Here is an 18,394-nt window from a genome sequence, read left to right on the forward strand (position 1 = left end):
TTAGGGCCCCACAGTGGACACCAATTATACTGAGTTGTTAGAGGTTTTAAGGTTGTTGATGGTATTGAGAGTTAACTCACGTGAGATGAGAGACTATTGTATATGTGTATTTCTTAGTATATGTTTGATTCTACTTCTACAAGATCTAGAATCAATTTTAGAGATGTATAATTGATTCTGAGTGATTTTGAGGTGTTTGGTTTTCTAACAGTGGAATTGATTTTGCTTCAAGAATTGATTCTAATTGAAGCTAAAATTTGTAGTTTTTTCCTCCAGAATTGATTCTGAGTGATTTTTACATTAAAATTTATTGTTCAACTCACTTATACATGAATGTATCCAAACATTAATTAATTTTGATTAACTCAATTTTATTAAAATCAATTCTACCAAACTAAATTATGTCCACCGTCTATTCAAATATACTCTTAATGTTATTGATTATCTTTTAGTGTGATTGTAATGATGTCTAAACCGAGTCTCATGTAATTTAACAACCACTCCAGTGGCTGGTTCTCTAAAATCCATGAGGCATGGCTAAAGTCCATAACTTTTTAGGCAAGTCTCTTGGCCCAATATAGGCACTACGGCTACGCATGAGTGTGCGTCATGTATTAAGTGTAAAATTATTGTTACCGTATAAATGTGATAAACAGTGTATACAATGTATGTATTAGGTATAAAAAAGAAAAATAACATTCATACACTAAATATCACACCTACATTGTAGACACTGTTCACAAGTACATGAACAATATTTTTATTTTTATTTTACTTCTAATATATTTCTTTCTAAAACTACTTTTAATATAATTTAGTGTTAAGTTTTAAATTTCATTAATTAAAATAATTTTTTATGAAAATATTTAAAAAAATGAAAATATTTTTCACATATACATGTGAGTAGTATTTTCGGTATAGGTGTAGCATTTATTTAACAATGAGTTTAATGGTTATACACGGACAATATAAAAAAGTTTTACACTGTCATTCAATTAGAATATAACGTTGTGATACAAGTTTTTTTAAATTTCCAGTCTGACTTATCCTGATTCATAATCGTTATTGGTTGACAGTGTAAAATTATTTTTTACACTGTCAGTGCATATCTCCCTTTTCCTTTAACAATATCATTTTTCCTAATAAAAGAGGAGTAGTATTTGAGTGTCTTAATATAAAGACATTTTCCATTGCCTTACATTTCTACACTTCACAGTTGACAGTTGACATGGCTATGGCTTCCGTCAACGAGGAATTTACCTACGACGTATTCCTTAGTTTCAGAGGCGACGATACTCGTTATGGTTTCACCGGCCATCTCCGCAAAGCTCTTGATGACAAAGGTGTTCGAACCTTCATGGATGACGAAAAGCTTCAAAAAGGGGATGAAATCACACCATCACTTCTCAAAGCAATTGAACACTCCAAAATCGCCATCGTTGTCCTCTCTAAGAACTACGCTTCTTCATCCTTTTGCTTACAAGAACTCTCTAAGATCCTTGATTCAGTGAACGGTAAGGATCGTTCTATTTTGCCGGTTTTTTATAAGGTGGATCCCTCTGATGTACGAAAGTTGAAAAGAACTTATGGAGAAGCCATGGATAAACATGACGAAGCCAGCTCATCCAGTCATAACACGAATGACAAATGGAAGACGTCTCTGCATCAAGTTGCTAATTTGTCTGGATTTCATTACAAGAAAGGGTATGTTACTCTTTTTTTCTTTTTCTAGCTTTCTTTATTTGTTAATTTATTATTCAATCATCATAATAGTTATTCCACACTCTAAATTCATTGATTATTAAGAGAAAATAATAAATAAGTGTTACTTACAAACATAGACTTGATGCACTTGAATTATTTCTTTTCTCTTATTGGATAGGGATGGGTATGAGCATGAGTTTATTGGAAAGATTGTTGAACAAGTCTTACAAAAGATAAAACCGGTTACTTTACCTGTTGATGATTACCTAGTTGGACTGGAGCCTCAAATACAACATCTAATGTCACTTTTGAATGTTGGGCATGATAAGAAAGTCCGCATGGTAGGGATTCATGGAATTGGTGGAATAGGAAAAACAACTCTTGCTCTAGCAGTTTTTAATTCGATTGCCCATCAATTTGAAGGGTCGTGCTTTCTTGAAAATGTTAGAGAAAATTCTGAGAAACATGGGTTGCCATATCTCCAAATGATTTTTCTTTCTAAAGTAGTTGGAGAGAAAATTGAGTTAACCGGTGTTAATGAGCCAGAGCAATTACAGGCTATTGCTGGAAGACACGAGTGGTTTGGTCCTACAACTAGAATCATCATCACCACTCGGGACAAAAGATTGCTGACAGATCATGGAGTTGAAAGCACATATGAGGTGAAGGAGTTGAGCTACTGGGACTCTTATAGATTATTACTTAAACGAAAAAGAAAAATTTCCGAGTCAGACAAAAAACGTTCAGATTATTTGCGTGTTTTAAGACGTGCCTTAAGATATGCTTCTGGGATTCCATTGGTTTTGGAAGTAATATCTTCTCAGTTATTTAATAAAACAATAGAACAATGTAATTTTGTTTTAGATAGTTATGATAGGAGGATTCCTAACAAAAAGATTCAAATCATACTACAAATGAGCTTTGATGCTTTGAATGAAGAAGAAAAGAGTGTTTTTCTTGATATTGCCTGTTGCTTCAAAGGATGTAAATTGGCAAAGGTTGAAAAAAATACTTCATGCTCATTATGGTGAGAGCAAGAAAGACCACATCAATGTGCTACTTGAAAAATCTCTCATAAAGATAAGTGAGTTTGATAAAATTACATTACATGATATGATAGAGGACATGGGGAAAGATATTGTAAGACAAGAGTCAACGAAAAAGCCTGGAAAGCGCAGTAGATTATGGCTCCCTGGAGATTTGGCTTCTTATATTCAACTTTGATTTCTGCATAAATAATGTTATTGTTGTCACATTACAATTTTTCCTTCTATAATATGTAAAGACCTTTAAATATGTGGGATAAGTTCTGCAATGTATTTTTTTGATTTTTCCTTTTTTTGTTTTGTTTTGTTTATAGGGAACCAGTTCAATTGAAATCATTTATTTGGATAGTTTAAATAAAGTAAAATGGGATGGAGAAGCTTTCAAGAAGATGAAAAATCTCAAAACACTAATTATTAGGCATGCTACTTTTTCTAAAAGTCCCAACTATCTTCCAAATAGTCTAAGAGTACTGGAATGGTGTGAGTATCCTTCATCAAATTTACCATCTGGTTTTTATTCGGAGAAACTTGTTATATGCAATTTTGGCTCTAACTTTACAACAAATCCATTTGAGTGTGAGGACTTTCTCCAGAAGGCAAGTGTAACATATTTATATCTCTTATCTTATATTAATAAATCCAGTTTAAGATTATTAATACATTATTTGTTTATTTGCATGTATTTCCAATTTTTTTTTGCAGAAGTTCCAGAACATGAAAGTTTTAAATTTTGACCATTTTAAACTTTTAACAAAAACACCTGACCTATCTAGTCTCCCAAATTTAGAAGAACTTTCATTTCAAAATTGTGGGAATCTAATTGCAATTGGTAAATCGATTGGGTTTCTGTACAAACTCAAAATCTTGAGAATTATGCATTGCAATGTAATCCATAGTGTTCCACCTCTCAATTGGGCTTCACTAGTAGAACTCGATATTTCACATTGTGATAGTCTAGAAAGTTTTCCTCGCGTTGTGGATGGATTTGTTGGTGAGCTTCAAATCTTGAGGGTTATAAGTTGCCGCAAAATTAGAACTATTCCACCTCTTATGCTAGCTTCTCTTGAAGAACTAGATCTTTCAAATTGTACCAGCCTTGAGAGTTTTCCACTTGTGGAAGACGGGTTGCTCGTTAATCTTAAGACCTTGAGAGCTATTAATTGCATCCAGCTTAGGAGTATTCCAACTCTCAAGTTGGCCTCTCTGGAAGAAATTGATCTGTCACAATGTTCTTGTCTTGAGAGCTTTCCACCTGTGGTAGATGGGTTAGTGGATAAGCTTAAAACTATGAGTGTTAGAAGATGTGTCAAGCTAAGGAGTATTCCGCCTCTGAAGTTGGATTCGCTAGAAAAACTGGATCTTTCACATTGTTATAGTCTTGAGAGTTTTCCACTTGTGATGGACGGGTTTCTTGGCAAACTTCAAACCCTGCTTGTTAAAAGTTGTGACAGTCTCAGGAGTATTCCTCCTCTCAAGTTAAATTCCTTAAAAGAACTCGACCTTTCTCATTGTTATAATCTCGAGAGCTTTCCAATTGTAGTGGATGGATTGTTGGATAAACTTGAAATCTTGAGTATTGAATATTGCATCATGCTTAGGAGTATCCCACCGTTGAGGTTGACTTCATTGGTAAAATTCAATCTTTCATATTGTCTAAGTTTAGAGTGTTTTCCAGAAATATTAGGAGAGATGAGAAATATACCACAACTTTACTTGGGTAGCACTCCCATAAAAAAATTGCCATTTCCATTTCGAAATTTTACTCCGCCCCCAACATCATATCCATGTAACTGTGGAATTGTTAATTTACCAAATAGAGTTGCTGCAATGTCAATGTTGGCTAAACTTACCATCAAGGCTGAAAAAAAAGTGAGCCCGGTGCAATCTTCACAAGTAGAATATATTTGTCTCACGAAATGCAAACTTTCAGATGAATATTTGTCAATAGGTCTCATGTTGTTTGCTAATGTGAAAGAATTACATTTAACTGACTGCCAAGTCACAGCACTTCCTAAATCTATTGAAAAATGTCACTTTTTATGGAGGCTTGTCTTGGATGATTGTGAGGAACTTCAGGAAATTAAAGGGATTCCACCAGGCTTAAAAGAATTATCTGCATTAAACTGCAAATCGTTGACTTCGTCATGTAAAAGCAAACTATTAAGTCAGGTTATGATTTATTTGGTACTGTTTTGACAATGTATTTAATATAAAAACTGATATTTTTATTGATATTAACTTACAATATTATTTTTGCTTAACAGGAATGGCATGAGTATGGAAACACTCGGTTCTGTTTGCCACGAGCAAAGATTCCAGAATGGTTCGACTACCAATGCTTGGCAGGATTGTCAACTTCTTTCTGGTTTCGCAATAAGTTTCCTGCCATAGTTCTCTGTGTTGTTTCTCCATTGACATGGGTAGATGATATTCGACATCGTGTAAGAGTGACCATCAATGGAAATACATTTCTATATACACATGGTTTGAAGATACGTACGTCACCGGCCAAAATGTATACTTTAAATCTTTTTCACATGCAAATGAAAAACTTCAATGATAATATGGACAGAGCACTTTTAGAAAATAAGTGGAACCATGCAGAGGTTAACTTTGGATTCCCATTCATGAATAGCGGAATCCATGTATTGAAAGAGAAAAGTAGCATGAAGGATATTCGATTCACCAACCCAGAGAATGATGCTAATATTGAGTTCCCTCAGAATGTTGAAGTATACAATTGATTTTGCCCAAATTGTCATAAATTTTCTTCCTGTAGTGTAGTACTATTAATTTGTTTCATAATTTGATGATGTATTTTTCTATGTGCTCACTAAATCGCCGTTATAGGTTGGTGGCTCTGTTAAGTTGCAGCGCCCACTCTAGGGGTACATCATCAAGTGTAATACGTATGTCTTCTTTTCCCCTCAACATAACAGTGGGGATTATTAATGTTATGTAATGTAAAGGAATCATACTATTGTCTTAGTAATTTTACAACTGTTTCTAAATAAATTGAAAAATTGAAGTTTCTGTGGAAGATTTGCATGGATGGTAGTGAAAAATACTTACTAAACGGTTGGTTTCTGCTGGAGATATTGTATATTCTGCTTAGTCTTTTTCTTTGTAATGTCAATTCTTTGTGTATTCAGACTTAACATGAAATTCCGGCCTTCAGATGATTCCTAAATTGTTAAACTTAAGAAATAAATCCACAGAACTCTGAATTGCTTCATTCAAACAAATCCACCAACAACAATCACACACAGTCACTTATAATTGCCTATATTGCACACGTCAGGTATGAATCACTCTCATTTCCTTATATTATTATCATTGTCTACGTGTTAGTGTCAAGTTCGATATTCATGTTTGTCTTCATAAGTTACTATCACACTATTGACTTGTTTTTTATAGTTACTTCACCTTACTCCTCATATGTATGTATTTTGAGCTCTGTAAGTAAAAGCTCTTGTAAGATCTTCTCAACTCCCAAGATTCAGATTGAAGTAAAATGGGATGGAAATGCTTTCAAGAAAACGGAAATCCTCATAACACTTATCTTAGGAGATGCTCATTTTTCTGAAAGTCCAAACATCTTCCGAATTCTGTAATAGTACTAAAATGGTGGAAATATCCTACATTGGAGTTACTATATGATTTTCATCCAAAGAAACTTGCCATATGCAAGTTAGCCTCTTGCGACTTTTCATCACCTGTCTTGAGAAACTTGTTCAAGAAGGCAAGTGCAATAAATTTTATGGGTCAACTTATAGACCAAATTCACTAACATTATTTATTTGGTTCTAATTGTTTTCTTTGTATTTTTGCAGAAGTTCGAGAACTTGAAAATTTTAAATTTAAACTCTAGCAAACTTTTAACACAGATACCTAACATGTCTGGTATCCTAAATTTAGAAGAATTTTTATTTGAATGTTGTGAATGTTTAATCACAATTGATGACTCAATTGGGTTGTTGCATAAATTTAAAGTCTTGAGTGCAAGTAAGTGTCGAAAGCTTACAAGTTTTCCACCTCTCAAGTCGGCTTTATTGGAACAACTTGATAGTTCATATTGTAATAGTCTTGAGAATTTTCCACCCATTGTGGGCGAGCTGTTAGATACACTTAAAATCTTTAGAGTTACACCCTCCGGAAACATTTATAAGCAACAATTATAAATTTTCTTAGTAGTAGATGTGAATTGCTTGAAAAGTATCAACAATTATAAACTTTCTTAGTATGGGTAAAAAGTCAAAAAATGACAATTAAAAAGTATCGGATGGAGTAGTAATTCACATCTTCCATAGAAATTGTCCGACATAAAATAGTGTCACACATTACTACTAAATCATTTCTAGTTTCAATCTTTCTAGTTTCAAAACTCTATTCTTCGCAGCACTGCAAAAACAGTCTTCACAAATAAGAATGGTGGTGTCTGCACAAAGTGTCATTACGAACATTTCTTTAAACAAATATTCAAAATGAAGTTAATAGTTATCAAATATTAGTGCATACATGCTTTCATGTTAGATTGATTATAAACATACTATATAGTACATATATCACAAAGCTCCAACTTAAATCTTTAGAAAAATCACATTAAAATAGCAATGGGATGTGGTATTTTAAGTTCACAAGCACAACCAACAATCACTTGTAGACACAGTCAATAAGAACATTGATAGTATGCAGATAATAACTACCCAAAAGGAATGATATGGACTCTCTCTCTCTCTCTCTCTCTCGTGCTCATTTTTTTACACCATATTTCTCTTCTACTTTATAATTTAATGTGGACCCAAAAATAAACACGGCCAAGCCTGAGATGCGGTTGTAGAAGAAGGTGCAGAAGACAACAAGAACGAACTAGCAACTCTATCAACAATGAACCTGAATTGTTGCCGAACTTTGATCCACTCCGCTTCAATATAGTATCGTGTTTTATTTCCCATTTCTTGTCCAGCTTTCAGCTTTGGAACATTGATCATCAAATCATCTCTTTTGCCTTTCACTTCTCTTCCTTTCTTATACAATTCCAGCTTTTTCTTACCAACGCTGTCTTTCCTTTTTGTAGATTTTGCAATCTCAACATTTACCATTTCAATCTTCTCTTCAAGCTTTCTCTTCCTTTCCTCCAAACTAACCAATTTATCAGACAAACACATCTCCTCCTTTTCCATTTCATGGAACTTTTTAACATTAACGTCGAGATAATTTATCATTTCACTTGCTTTTGATAGTTCTTTCTCTGCGGTTACCGAAAGTTCTGATGCATTGTGATACTCCAAACTCCATTGTTCAAAACATTGTAACATTTTCTGTAATTCAGATTTTGTACTCATACAAAATTCTTCGTTTTGTGGCAATGTGAGGAGGTATCTGAGAGTATCTTTCATCACCGTACAACGTCCTGGATGCAACAAAAGAGAGAAATCTTTTGAGAAAAAATCTTGGAGAAGTTGAATTGCTTTCTTGGTTTTTTCACAAGGGCTAAAAGTTACTACAAGTGATGGAGAAATTGTGTCTGATGAATCAAAAGATGCATAGAATGCTTTCATATTAGTACTAGTTTCATCATGTTCTATCTGATTTTCCATCTTCAGTTTGGTCATAGAGATTCTGAAGCGATGCAAACCACATTATATAAGCTAAAGATTTTGAAAAGTCGTACACAAAAACTAGCTAGGCCAAGTAGGTTTTAATATGCACTACTATCAAGACAAATAGTACATTCAATGGCCTTACTTGGGAAACCAAAAGATTTACGTTAAAGAAAAAAAAAATGAAGAGTTCCAATGTAGTACTCCATTGTCACTCTTTACAAAAGAGTGTATTTACTCACCTTATTTTTAAGCAAAAATTCTCTTTTAAAATTTATTGAATAATAAATGTATCTTGTCTTTTACATAGATACATTCATTCATTATTCAATGATTCTAAAAAGAATATTTTTATTTATAAATCAAACTGGAGTACATTTTAAACTATAATTTTATAATTTTTCTTTTGTTTATAATATCTTTAACTTTTAATCATTTCAATATACTTTTTTTTTCCCTCATAATAATTAGTTATGAGTAATTTAAACAAAACTATAATAATAATTTAATTTAATAATATTAATTAATTAATTACTATAAATCTCTCCACTTCTTCAATTAATTAAATAAATAAATAATGATAATGATAAATATAATAATAATAGTAATAATTATTATTATTATTATTATTATTATTATAATAAGTTTCTATATACCCACCTCTTCCAATAATTATTTTTATTGATTTTTAATAATTAATATATTATTACTTATTATTTCATAGTATCTTTTTCCCACTAACTAAAAATGCATCACCTTTTTAAGCATTAATTAATTCACCTTTCACTTATTTTATTTTCTTTTCTTTTTTAACTAATAATAAAAGAGTGAGGGAGTGTAGGAGAAAACGTGGCTTAGGGTGTGTTTGGATTGGCGGTAGACAGAATTGATTCTAGTAGAATTGAGTTTAGTAGAATTGGTTATATCAGAATTGAGTTTAGCAGAATTGATTTATATTTGGATACATTTATGTAAAAGTGAGTTGAATAATAAATTTCAGTGTAAAAAACATCCAGAATCAATTCTGGAGGCAGAAGGTACAAATTCTAGCTTCAAGTAGAATCAATTCTGGAGACAGAATCAATTCTACTTTTGCCTAAACAAACATCTTTAAATCACTCAAAATCAATTCTAAATCTATAGAAGTGCTTTTGACCCTTCCAAAAGCCAAACCAAACATACACTTAGTGGTTTATATTTCCTATATTGAATCTATATAACTTGAAACTACTTTCCATCTCTAATTTGCCATTTAAAACTCCTTTCCACTATCTCTATTTTGACAATCGTTCCCCATGTTAATGACCATCTTCTTCTCTCTTAGAAATTCTTAAAGGGAAAAGCTAATATGTGCCTCAAGGGCACAAGTTAATTAGATATTTATAGAAATATTTTTTTGGAATGCGTGCATTCAATGTATCGAAACTTTAAATATGACTTTATTGCATTTAATTATATTTAACTTTTTCTAATTATAGTATCCTTAACATGTGACCTAAGGGCACATGTTAGCATGACCCATTCTTAAACAAATTTTCCTGAGAAATTAATGACTTAAGTAATCATCTATTCCTCAAAATATAAACTTTAACTTTTCATAAATTTTTGCTCATGATAAAATAACTTAAACTCTTATAATGTCTCCTCTATTTTTATATGTATATTTTTTTTCTATCATTTTTCACGATTATTATTACGGATGAAGTTTAATATTTTATTGTTTGACCCTAATTTTATATACATGTTTTATTTTCATTTTGTTTTTGTTTTTGTTTTTGCAGGTATAAACGTGGTATGTTAAGGATGGGAGGAATTGCTCATGACAATAAGATATTTTTCAATTATATATTAAAAATTTCTATTTTATCAATTTACTATATTGTTATATTTTGTGTTGCTTTTATTGTTCTTTTTTTAATTTTGTGTTTATGTTTTTATTCATTTCTTTATTTTCCTTAGAAAAAAATCATACTAACATATCATGATTAACTTTTAAATGTTTTAATACTTATCAATAATTGTTTAATAACACTTATCCGTACATCGTACGGGTAGACGTCTAGTTTTAAACTATAATTTTATAATTTTTTTTTTGTTTATAATATCTTTAACTTTTAATCATTTAAGTATACTTTTTTCTCTCATAATAATTAGTTATGAGTAATTCAAACAAAACTATAATAATAATTATTTTGAAATTTGAATATGACAATTAATTAAATTGAAACAATTTTTTTCTTCACAAAAGCGACATTTATAAAGGAACGGACGGAGTGCTTTTTACACACAAAATATTGACATGGCTATTAAAGTGGTTAATTTGTAGTACTATATCTTTTGTATAGTGTTGCTAACATTCCTTATTATACTCTCTCTAATACTCACTTCTTTATCAGAAAAATTACATTTTACTTTGAAAATAAATTTCACATATGACGGTGAACACATATATGTTTCAACCAATAAAAAAACGAATGGTTGAGATAATATAAATATTTTTATTGAGTTAATACAATTGAAAGGAAAAAAGTTATCACTAATTAAAAGTTTTAATTTGGATAGCCAAAAGATTAAAAAGAGAAATGAAATTAGGGAAAAGCTAACATGTGCCCCAAGGGCACAAGTTAATGAGATATTTATAGAAATATTTTCTTGGAACGCGTGCATTCAATGTATTGAAACTTTAAATATGACTCTATTGCATTTAATTACATTTAACTTTTTTAATTATAGTATCCTTAACATGTGCCCTTAGGGCACACGTTAGCATGACCCATGAAATTATTATAATAGTTTGTAATAATATAAAAAATAAATTATTCTTATTCTAAATGTCCATTTATTTAAATTGGATTAATAGGTATTTTACCTCCCATTATATAAACGAATTTTGAAAAACTTGTAAAAACAAAAATTAAGATTGGATTCTTAACATTTCAAGATTCTCCTATTTTGACCGGTTGAAATTCAGTCACCAAAATCTATTATGTGGCATTTTTTATTTGATGTGGAAATTTTAGTTTTTTTTTTAATTTTTTTAAATCCACATGGCAAATTTATTATTATTTTATTGTTAGAGAAGTGAAGAACGCGAAGGTTGTGAAGAACGCGACAGAAGATGACAAACCCACAAGTGAAATTTTGTTTCAGGTATGTTTTCTTGTCTGTTTGTGGTAAACGCCTTCTGTGTCGTTGTCGTTTGTGGTCCACCTCCATTATTTTTGTGTTGTTTTGAGGACCATTTGTGGTAAACGATGTCAGTTTGTGGACCACCATGTTTCTTTGTTGGGATGCTATCTTAGGGTTAGTTTATTAATAACGTATTTTAATATTGTAAATTTCAGGCCAAGTTAGGAGACAAAAGTTAGGTCAAGACTCCACCATAGGGGTAAATTTGTAACTGAACCTGTTAAATTGTATGTTGGTGGTGAGATCACTGAAATGGAATGGAAGTGGGATGTTGACTATATGTCATACATGGATCTGGTGGAATTGATTAGAGCTGAGGGTTATGTAGACATAAGTAGTATCTGGTATAGGAACCCCAAGTTTAGCTTTGCTCGTGGTCTTAGGCCATTAAACAATGACAAGGATGTGATATAGTTTGGGCAAGATGTTGAAGGTCATGAGGTAGTAGATGTCTATGTTGAGCATAAAGTGGCTGACCCACCTGAATTTGTGGATCCAAGTGAAGTAGACAAAGTCATAATAATGATGTTGATGTAGAAATTACTAAGGACAAGATACATATTTGGCATAAGAGTGGACACCAACTTGGCATGGTGATGATGATCTCTCCATATTTGGAGTGACCAAAGGACAAGATATATACTGTGTGAATCTTGAGAATGAAACTTGCAGTTGCAGAAAATGGGAATTATCTGGAACCCCATGCTGTCATGTTATAATCTCTTGCATATGGAACATAAAGAAAAAGCCAGAAACTTATGTCTCCCACTATTACAGGTTTGTTGCAAATTGTTAAAACATGTTACTTTTTGTTAGATGATGTAAATGTTAATTTATGTTTTTTCAGCAAGGTAACTTTTGAGAAGACATATGCTAATATTGTCTTTCCTACAAATGGCCCACAACTATGGCCTAGTGTTGACCACGTGGTCATTAGTCCTCCTGTCATCAGAAGAGCAATTGGACGACCAAAGAAGATGAGAAAGAAGGCAACTGATGAGCCAAAGAACCCTCACGTGCTTTCAAGAAAATTTGCAACAGTGACTTGCATGAAGTGTGGACAAACTGGTCACAACAAGAGAACATGTAAGGGTAAGAGAGCGGCTGATATGACAATACCAAAAGGAGGTAACAAGTCTAAGAAGGCAAACACTACAAATTCAACAAAGAAGGCAAAGACTACAAAGAAGGGCAAGGAAACCTAAGTTGAAATTGGACAGGGATCCCAAGCACCATCAGCTACCCAAGACTAGATGAAATTAAGAATGATTGCATTTTTTTTTGGAATTAAACATTTTCTGGTCTATTATATTTTGGATGTAATGTTTTGGTAATATGAAATTAGGAATTGTTGAATGTTTTGGAATATGTTTAAGGAATGGTTGAATGTTTTGTATATGGTAATGTTATGAACAAGTAATATGTACTCAAGTCATATGGTAATGTTATGAACAAGTTATCTCCAATTATGTTATTGTTTTGAGTTGTGTTACTGGTTTATAAACAAGTTAATGTTATTGTCTTATGTTATGTTATGAACAACTTCAGTTAGACTTGATGAACAAGTAATGTATTATAAGTCATGTATTATAAGTTAGACTTGATAAACAAGTTTAAGTTGTGTTACTGGTTTATACAGTTAATGTTATGTATTGTGGAATCATAAAGTGAGCAAATGGAAAACAACTTCATTTTAATAGTTAATGATAATGATCCTTACAACCAATGCAACATTTGCACCAAATTGAACATAAACATTTCCTAACCAACATGAACATAAACACACCTAGACAAGACTCAATCTAAACAAACACTGAACCTAACCAACAAGTGAACCTAAAGTATTTCCTCATTTCGCTATTATTGCAGCCACTAGTGCAACTAACACAATTATGGTTATAGACCAATTAAATTTCAATTGTTTATTCAACAATTTCATCTTCATCCTCATTTCTTCTTCTTTTGCGATAGAAACTTTAGACCTCTGCTTCTCATCATTCAAATTCTTCAGTAACGACGAAATCACTTCCTTTGACCTGGGGTTCATTTCCTCATCCAACTAGATAAAGTTACTGCACTTTTTGAAACCTTGAAGCTGCATCAATGGAGATGAAAGAAAATTTCAGAACATGAAATCAAGTGTCATCAATATAAATTAATGAGTTCATACCTTGTACATCCCACAACTGTAGAGGCGGCGCCCTGAGTTTGAATCAGTCCATGCCGTAATTAATGGAGCATCGAGACCGCAATGACATTCATTCCTAAACGCACGATTCCAGCTACCATTAGAAACTGATTTATGGGACATCTTGAAGAAGTAAGAGACGAAGATGCAATATTGAAGATGAAGGTCGCAGCAGCTGCAGTTCTTGAAGATGAAGTTTGCTACCTTGGTTCATGAAGATTGAGGATGGAATTTAGGAATTAGGATTCTGAATAGTATTTAAGAGAGACCAAATAAATAATTGATTTTATAAAATTATAAATTATTTTTATTGTTTAAAAATGTTTTAGAAATAACATAAATTAGAAAATCTGACGTGGGAGATAAAATTCATTGCCATGTCATTAAATGAACAGCCATGTGGAGGGGGGCTACAAAAATCCCAAGTTATGTAAAGTTTAGGGACTTGAAAACTGACTTTTAAATTGGGGGTTGAAACTTTAAGAAACTGAAAATAGAGGGACCAAAAGTGCATTTAAATCTTTTATTTATTTATATTAAACCATATTCTACAAATAAATACTACTTTTGATCTTTTTCTTATCAATTTAATAGTTTTGTTTAAACAATATAACTTCTATATTTTAATTTCACATAAAAAAAACTTTTTCGATTTTTTTACTTAATATTATATGTATTTGATAATTTTTTCGGTTTTTTTACTTAATATTTAATTTATCTGAAAAGTTACGGATGTTGTGCAATGAGATATTCTAACAGATTTGTATAGGAAAAAAATATAGAAGTTTCTTCAAAATAAAAGTTACATTTAGTACAAAATGTCTTTTTTATAATGTACTCGAAATTTCTTTTTATTAATATGATGATTTCTTTTGACAAATTTAAAGTTTTCTTTGCCATGTAAAAAAGTATATAAAGATTTTTATAAAATTATTATTTTTCTTTTGATTAATTTGAAGATTATTTAACAATGTATAAAATAAAATAACAAAAAAAGTAATTAATTCAATATAAAATTTTCTAAAATATCTCACAAATATTTAAAAGATATGATTTGATTGTATATGTGTGAAAATTAATAATATTATATTTTAACATAATATATTTAAAAATAATTTTTAATAAGGTTTTTACAACCGTGTCAAATATTGAGTTCATATTTTTATTTTTCTTACTGAAAGACTATTTTTTTGGGCTAATTTAGGGTTTCTCTTTTATAAAACCTAGTTCTTCTTCTTGAGCCGTCACCACGCAGCCTTCAATGTTGTTACTAGTATATATACTAGGTTAAATATATCAAAGCAAAATGTATAAGTCAAAATTACTATGGAAAATCAGGAGGCACATGATGAAACATCTCTTGAATCATCGGGGACAACTCCTCCATCACATGATGTATCTTCTAGCCCTAGTGAAAAAACCAAGAAAGCAATTCAAATTCTCCAAGATTTATTTTCAAGAGATTTCTCTCTATTGTTGCATCCAGGACGCTCTATAACTATGAAAGATACTCTCAAATACCTTCTCACGTTGCCACAAAATGAAGGATTTTGTATGCTCACAAAATCAGAAATACAGAATATGTTACAATGTTTTGAACAATGGAGTTCGGAGTATCACAATGCATCACATCATTCCAAAATTGCAGAAAAAGAACTATCAAAAGCTACTGAAGTGATGAATGATTATGAAGCTAATGCTAAAGAGTTCTATGAAATGGTCAAACAGGAGAAGTGTTTGTGTAATAAACTGGTGAGCTTGGAGGAAAGGAAGAGAAAGCTCGAAGAAGAAATCGAAATAGTTAATATTGAGATTGCAAAATCTACGGAAAAGAGAGATGAAATTCGTAGGGGAAAGCTGGAATTGTACGTGAAAGGAAGAGAAGTGAAATACAAAAGGGATGATTTGATGAAGAATGTTCCAAGGCTGAAGGCTGAGCAACAATTGGCAGGGATAACTCGAACAAATATTGAGGCGGAGTGGGCCAAACTCCGACAACAATTCATGTTGTTTGTTGCTAGTTCCTCCTTGTCTCCTTAGTCACGTCATTCTTTACATTTTTCATCTTTTTTATTATCTGAATTCTGCACTCATGTCTGTTATCTTGAATTCTCCAATGCAAACTAGCGATGCTGCTTAAATGTAAGGTTTGTTTAACTTTTTGTGACAGCAACTCAATTTTATGATTTAATTGAATGAGTAATTTTTGTTTTTAATATGGTAAAGAATAAGGATTGTGTAGTGTTAGTAATAAACGAAACATACCTGCAAAAAGGTACCACACATTATGGTTCCAAATGGTTTTCATGTCAGACATAGTGGTTTTAATAGAAATTTAATTTTTGTGTTACAACTTATAGCAGAACAGGCAGAATGGGATTATCTATTTCTTCTCCATTTTTATGTGTTTGTTCACTTTGGTCGACGACATTTCTTCATCACAAAGATATTTCATAGTTGTTGACTCACTAGAATCATCGGGAGCAACCCTTTTGCAGCCGCAGTTGGTGTCACAAGTCAAGATTTATGCTTTGAAGTGATTTCGAGGTCCTAAGATCAGTTTGAAAATAAATTTAGATAAGTAATGGGACTATGGTTAGTAAGATAGCAAGTCAATCTGGTGAAAATTCGGAAAAATTAAGTGAAAGATGAAATATTAAATTATAATGTAACAACTTCCCATTCATCTCCAGCATTGGCTTCATCGACATTTTCTTTGATTTACAAAAGCAATAGTTAAATTGAGATGACAATGCTAATAATTTGTAGACTTATATGGTATGAAAATAAAAGTTTGCAGCATGTTGTCTAAACCTACAAAATGGTTGATGTGATAGTAGATTTAGATGTGAAAAGAAAATCAAGACCTAAATGTATAACACTTCTATTCTTTGTAATCTTTTAATCAATAGGAGGCGGGTTTTGTCACGCCGGACAGCTCAACACTTCTTCAATAGAGAAAGGATCTCTTCACTTCTGGTTCAGACTTCTTCTACAAACAAGATATTTTCCGAAGTTATTTCTCAAGTCTCACAACTTTTGAACCTCCCTCTCACTTTTGCAAGATGGTCTTTTTATATCCCCTGGATTTTAGTGTTTTATTTGAACATTGGATCACGAGCCTTGTGATTATCCATTGCTTTGTCCTATGAAAAAAATATTTTACGTATTCTTTTAAGGAGATCTTACCGATTACATTCCAAAAGACCACATTTGTATAATGTTATATTTAATACTGTATAATAAATTCAAGATACTTATCATATGGTGTTACATTGAGCGTGGATGTTATGTCCATTATCGATCTTGTTTTATTGTCTCTAAATGGCAAATTCGATATGACTCGAGATTGGCCTGAGCTTGCTTATACCACTTTGAGTCATTATGGGAATACTAGCACACAGTCCGTCAAGCACGAGACTTCAAAGGGAGAAGTGATTTAAGTAAGAAATCCTAGTAGTACAATACTAATTTGGTCATACATTTAGAAGACTCACCCTTACCATTCATATCGAGCTAGCCTTGAGTTAAGGAGAGGTTTCTCAATCACTCAAGTACGAGTCGTGTATGAGTGAAATGCTTTAAGGAGAGTTTCTAAGACTATGGTTTTTTAGAATACCGAAGATTTACTTATTTTGAGTTGTCCAATTCTAGATTGAATTTTTTTATTTCTGAGTCATTTTCTCGACCTAGGGTAGAGTGATTTTATAAGCTGGTCGATATGACTCGTGATCGGTTGAAGAAGTTGATATGGCAAGTTTGTCTTTATAACTCAGCAAGTGGACATCAATTAGAGTTTATTTTTACAGTGGTGAGGTCGTGAGTCAACAAAAATTCAATCTTACATTGTACTTGATGTATTATCAATTTTAACTAGCTTCCTCGTTTAATAGCTTTGAGGTAGGGGAGAACACGCCCTCTTGTGGCTTCCCCTTTTTGGGTGCCCTAACTTTGTAAGTGATCTTTCCTTTGTGGAATTGACAGGTAATACATGTAGGAAATCGCATGTAGGAGCAAGGATACTCCTTAGAGTTCAAGCAATAATTCCCCTAGGGAGTGGTTTGTAGACACCCCGTAGGATAACAACATGATACCTCGTAGAGAGTCGCTCGTAGACGTAAGGATAAGTAGTAGGGTTCCAACATGATATCTTGTAGGGAGTCGTCCATAGGTGCAAGGATACCTCACAGGGTTCCAGCATAATACCCCGTAGGTAGTTACCTGTAGGCACAAGGATACCCCTTAAGATTATAACATGGTACCCGACAGGGAGTCGTTTGAAAGCACAAGAATAACCCTCTTAGGTTCCAGTATGATATTTCATAGAGATTCCCTCGTGTGCGCTAAGATAACATGTGGGGTTCCATCATGATACCCCATAGAGAGTTGCCCATAGTCCTAAGGTTACCTTGTAGAGTTCTAGCATGATACCCAATAGGAAGCCGCTTGTAGGTACTGGGATACCCCATAAGATTCCAGCATGATGCCCTTTAAGAAGTCGCCCATGTGCATGAAAATACCACATATAGTTCTAGAAATAATACATATAGCTCTAGAAATAATACAATGTAGGGACTTGAAGATGATGACTGAGTCGCCTGATTCATCTCACTTTCGAAATGAGTTTATTTAACTTTTTTCTTTTTCTTGGTGTTGATACTCGG

The 18,394-nt window shown here is 32.2% G+C and overlaps 1 protein-coding gene and 1 pseudogene across 1 annotated transcript; both read left to right on the forward strand.

The window, feature by feature from the left end:
* Nucleotides 1-1,175: 1,175 nt before the first annotated feature.
* Nucleotides 1,176-5,790, forward strand: LOC131653294 (disease resistance protein RPV1-like; annotated as a pseudogene).
* LOC131650905 (disease resistance protein RPV1-like) lies at nt 1,229-5,494 on the forward strand. Its single transcript, XM_058920608.1, has 5 exons — nt 1,229-1,704; nt 1,883-2,702; nt 3,065-3,346; nt 3,453-4,919; nt 5,015-5,494. Exons 1-5 carry the CDS (start codon nt 1,229-1,231, stop codon nt 5,492-5,494), a joined length of 3,525 nt encoding a protein of 1,174 aa, XP_058776591.1.
* Nucleotides 5,791-18,394: the final 12,604 nt, after the last annotated feature.

Source organism: Vicia villosa, linkage group LG2 (genome assembly GCF_029867415.1).
Source record: "Vicia villosa cultivar HV-30 ecotype Madison, WI linkage group LG2, Vvil1.0, whole genome shotgun sequence".
NCBI classification, from domain to species: Eukaryota; Viridiplantae; Streptophyta; class Magnoliopsida; order Fabales; family Fabaceae; genus Vicia; species Vicia villosa.

Excerpts from the sequence above, each read along its gene's own strand:
- LOC131650905 (XM_058920608.1), top strand. The coding sequence starts at position 1,229 with ATGGCTATGGCTTCCGTCAACGAGGAATTTACCTACGACGTATTCCTT. Across the intron at positions 3,347-3,452 it reads GTGAGGACTTTCTCCAGAAG|AAGTTCCAGAACATGAAAGT; the intron begins GCAAGTGTAACA and ends TTTTTTTTGCAG. Across the intron at positions 4,920-5,014 it reads AAAGCAAACTATTAAGTCAG|GAATGGCATGAGTATGGAAA; the intron begins GTTATGATTTAT and ends TTTGCTTAACAG.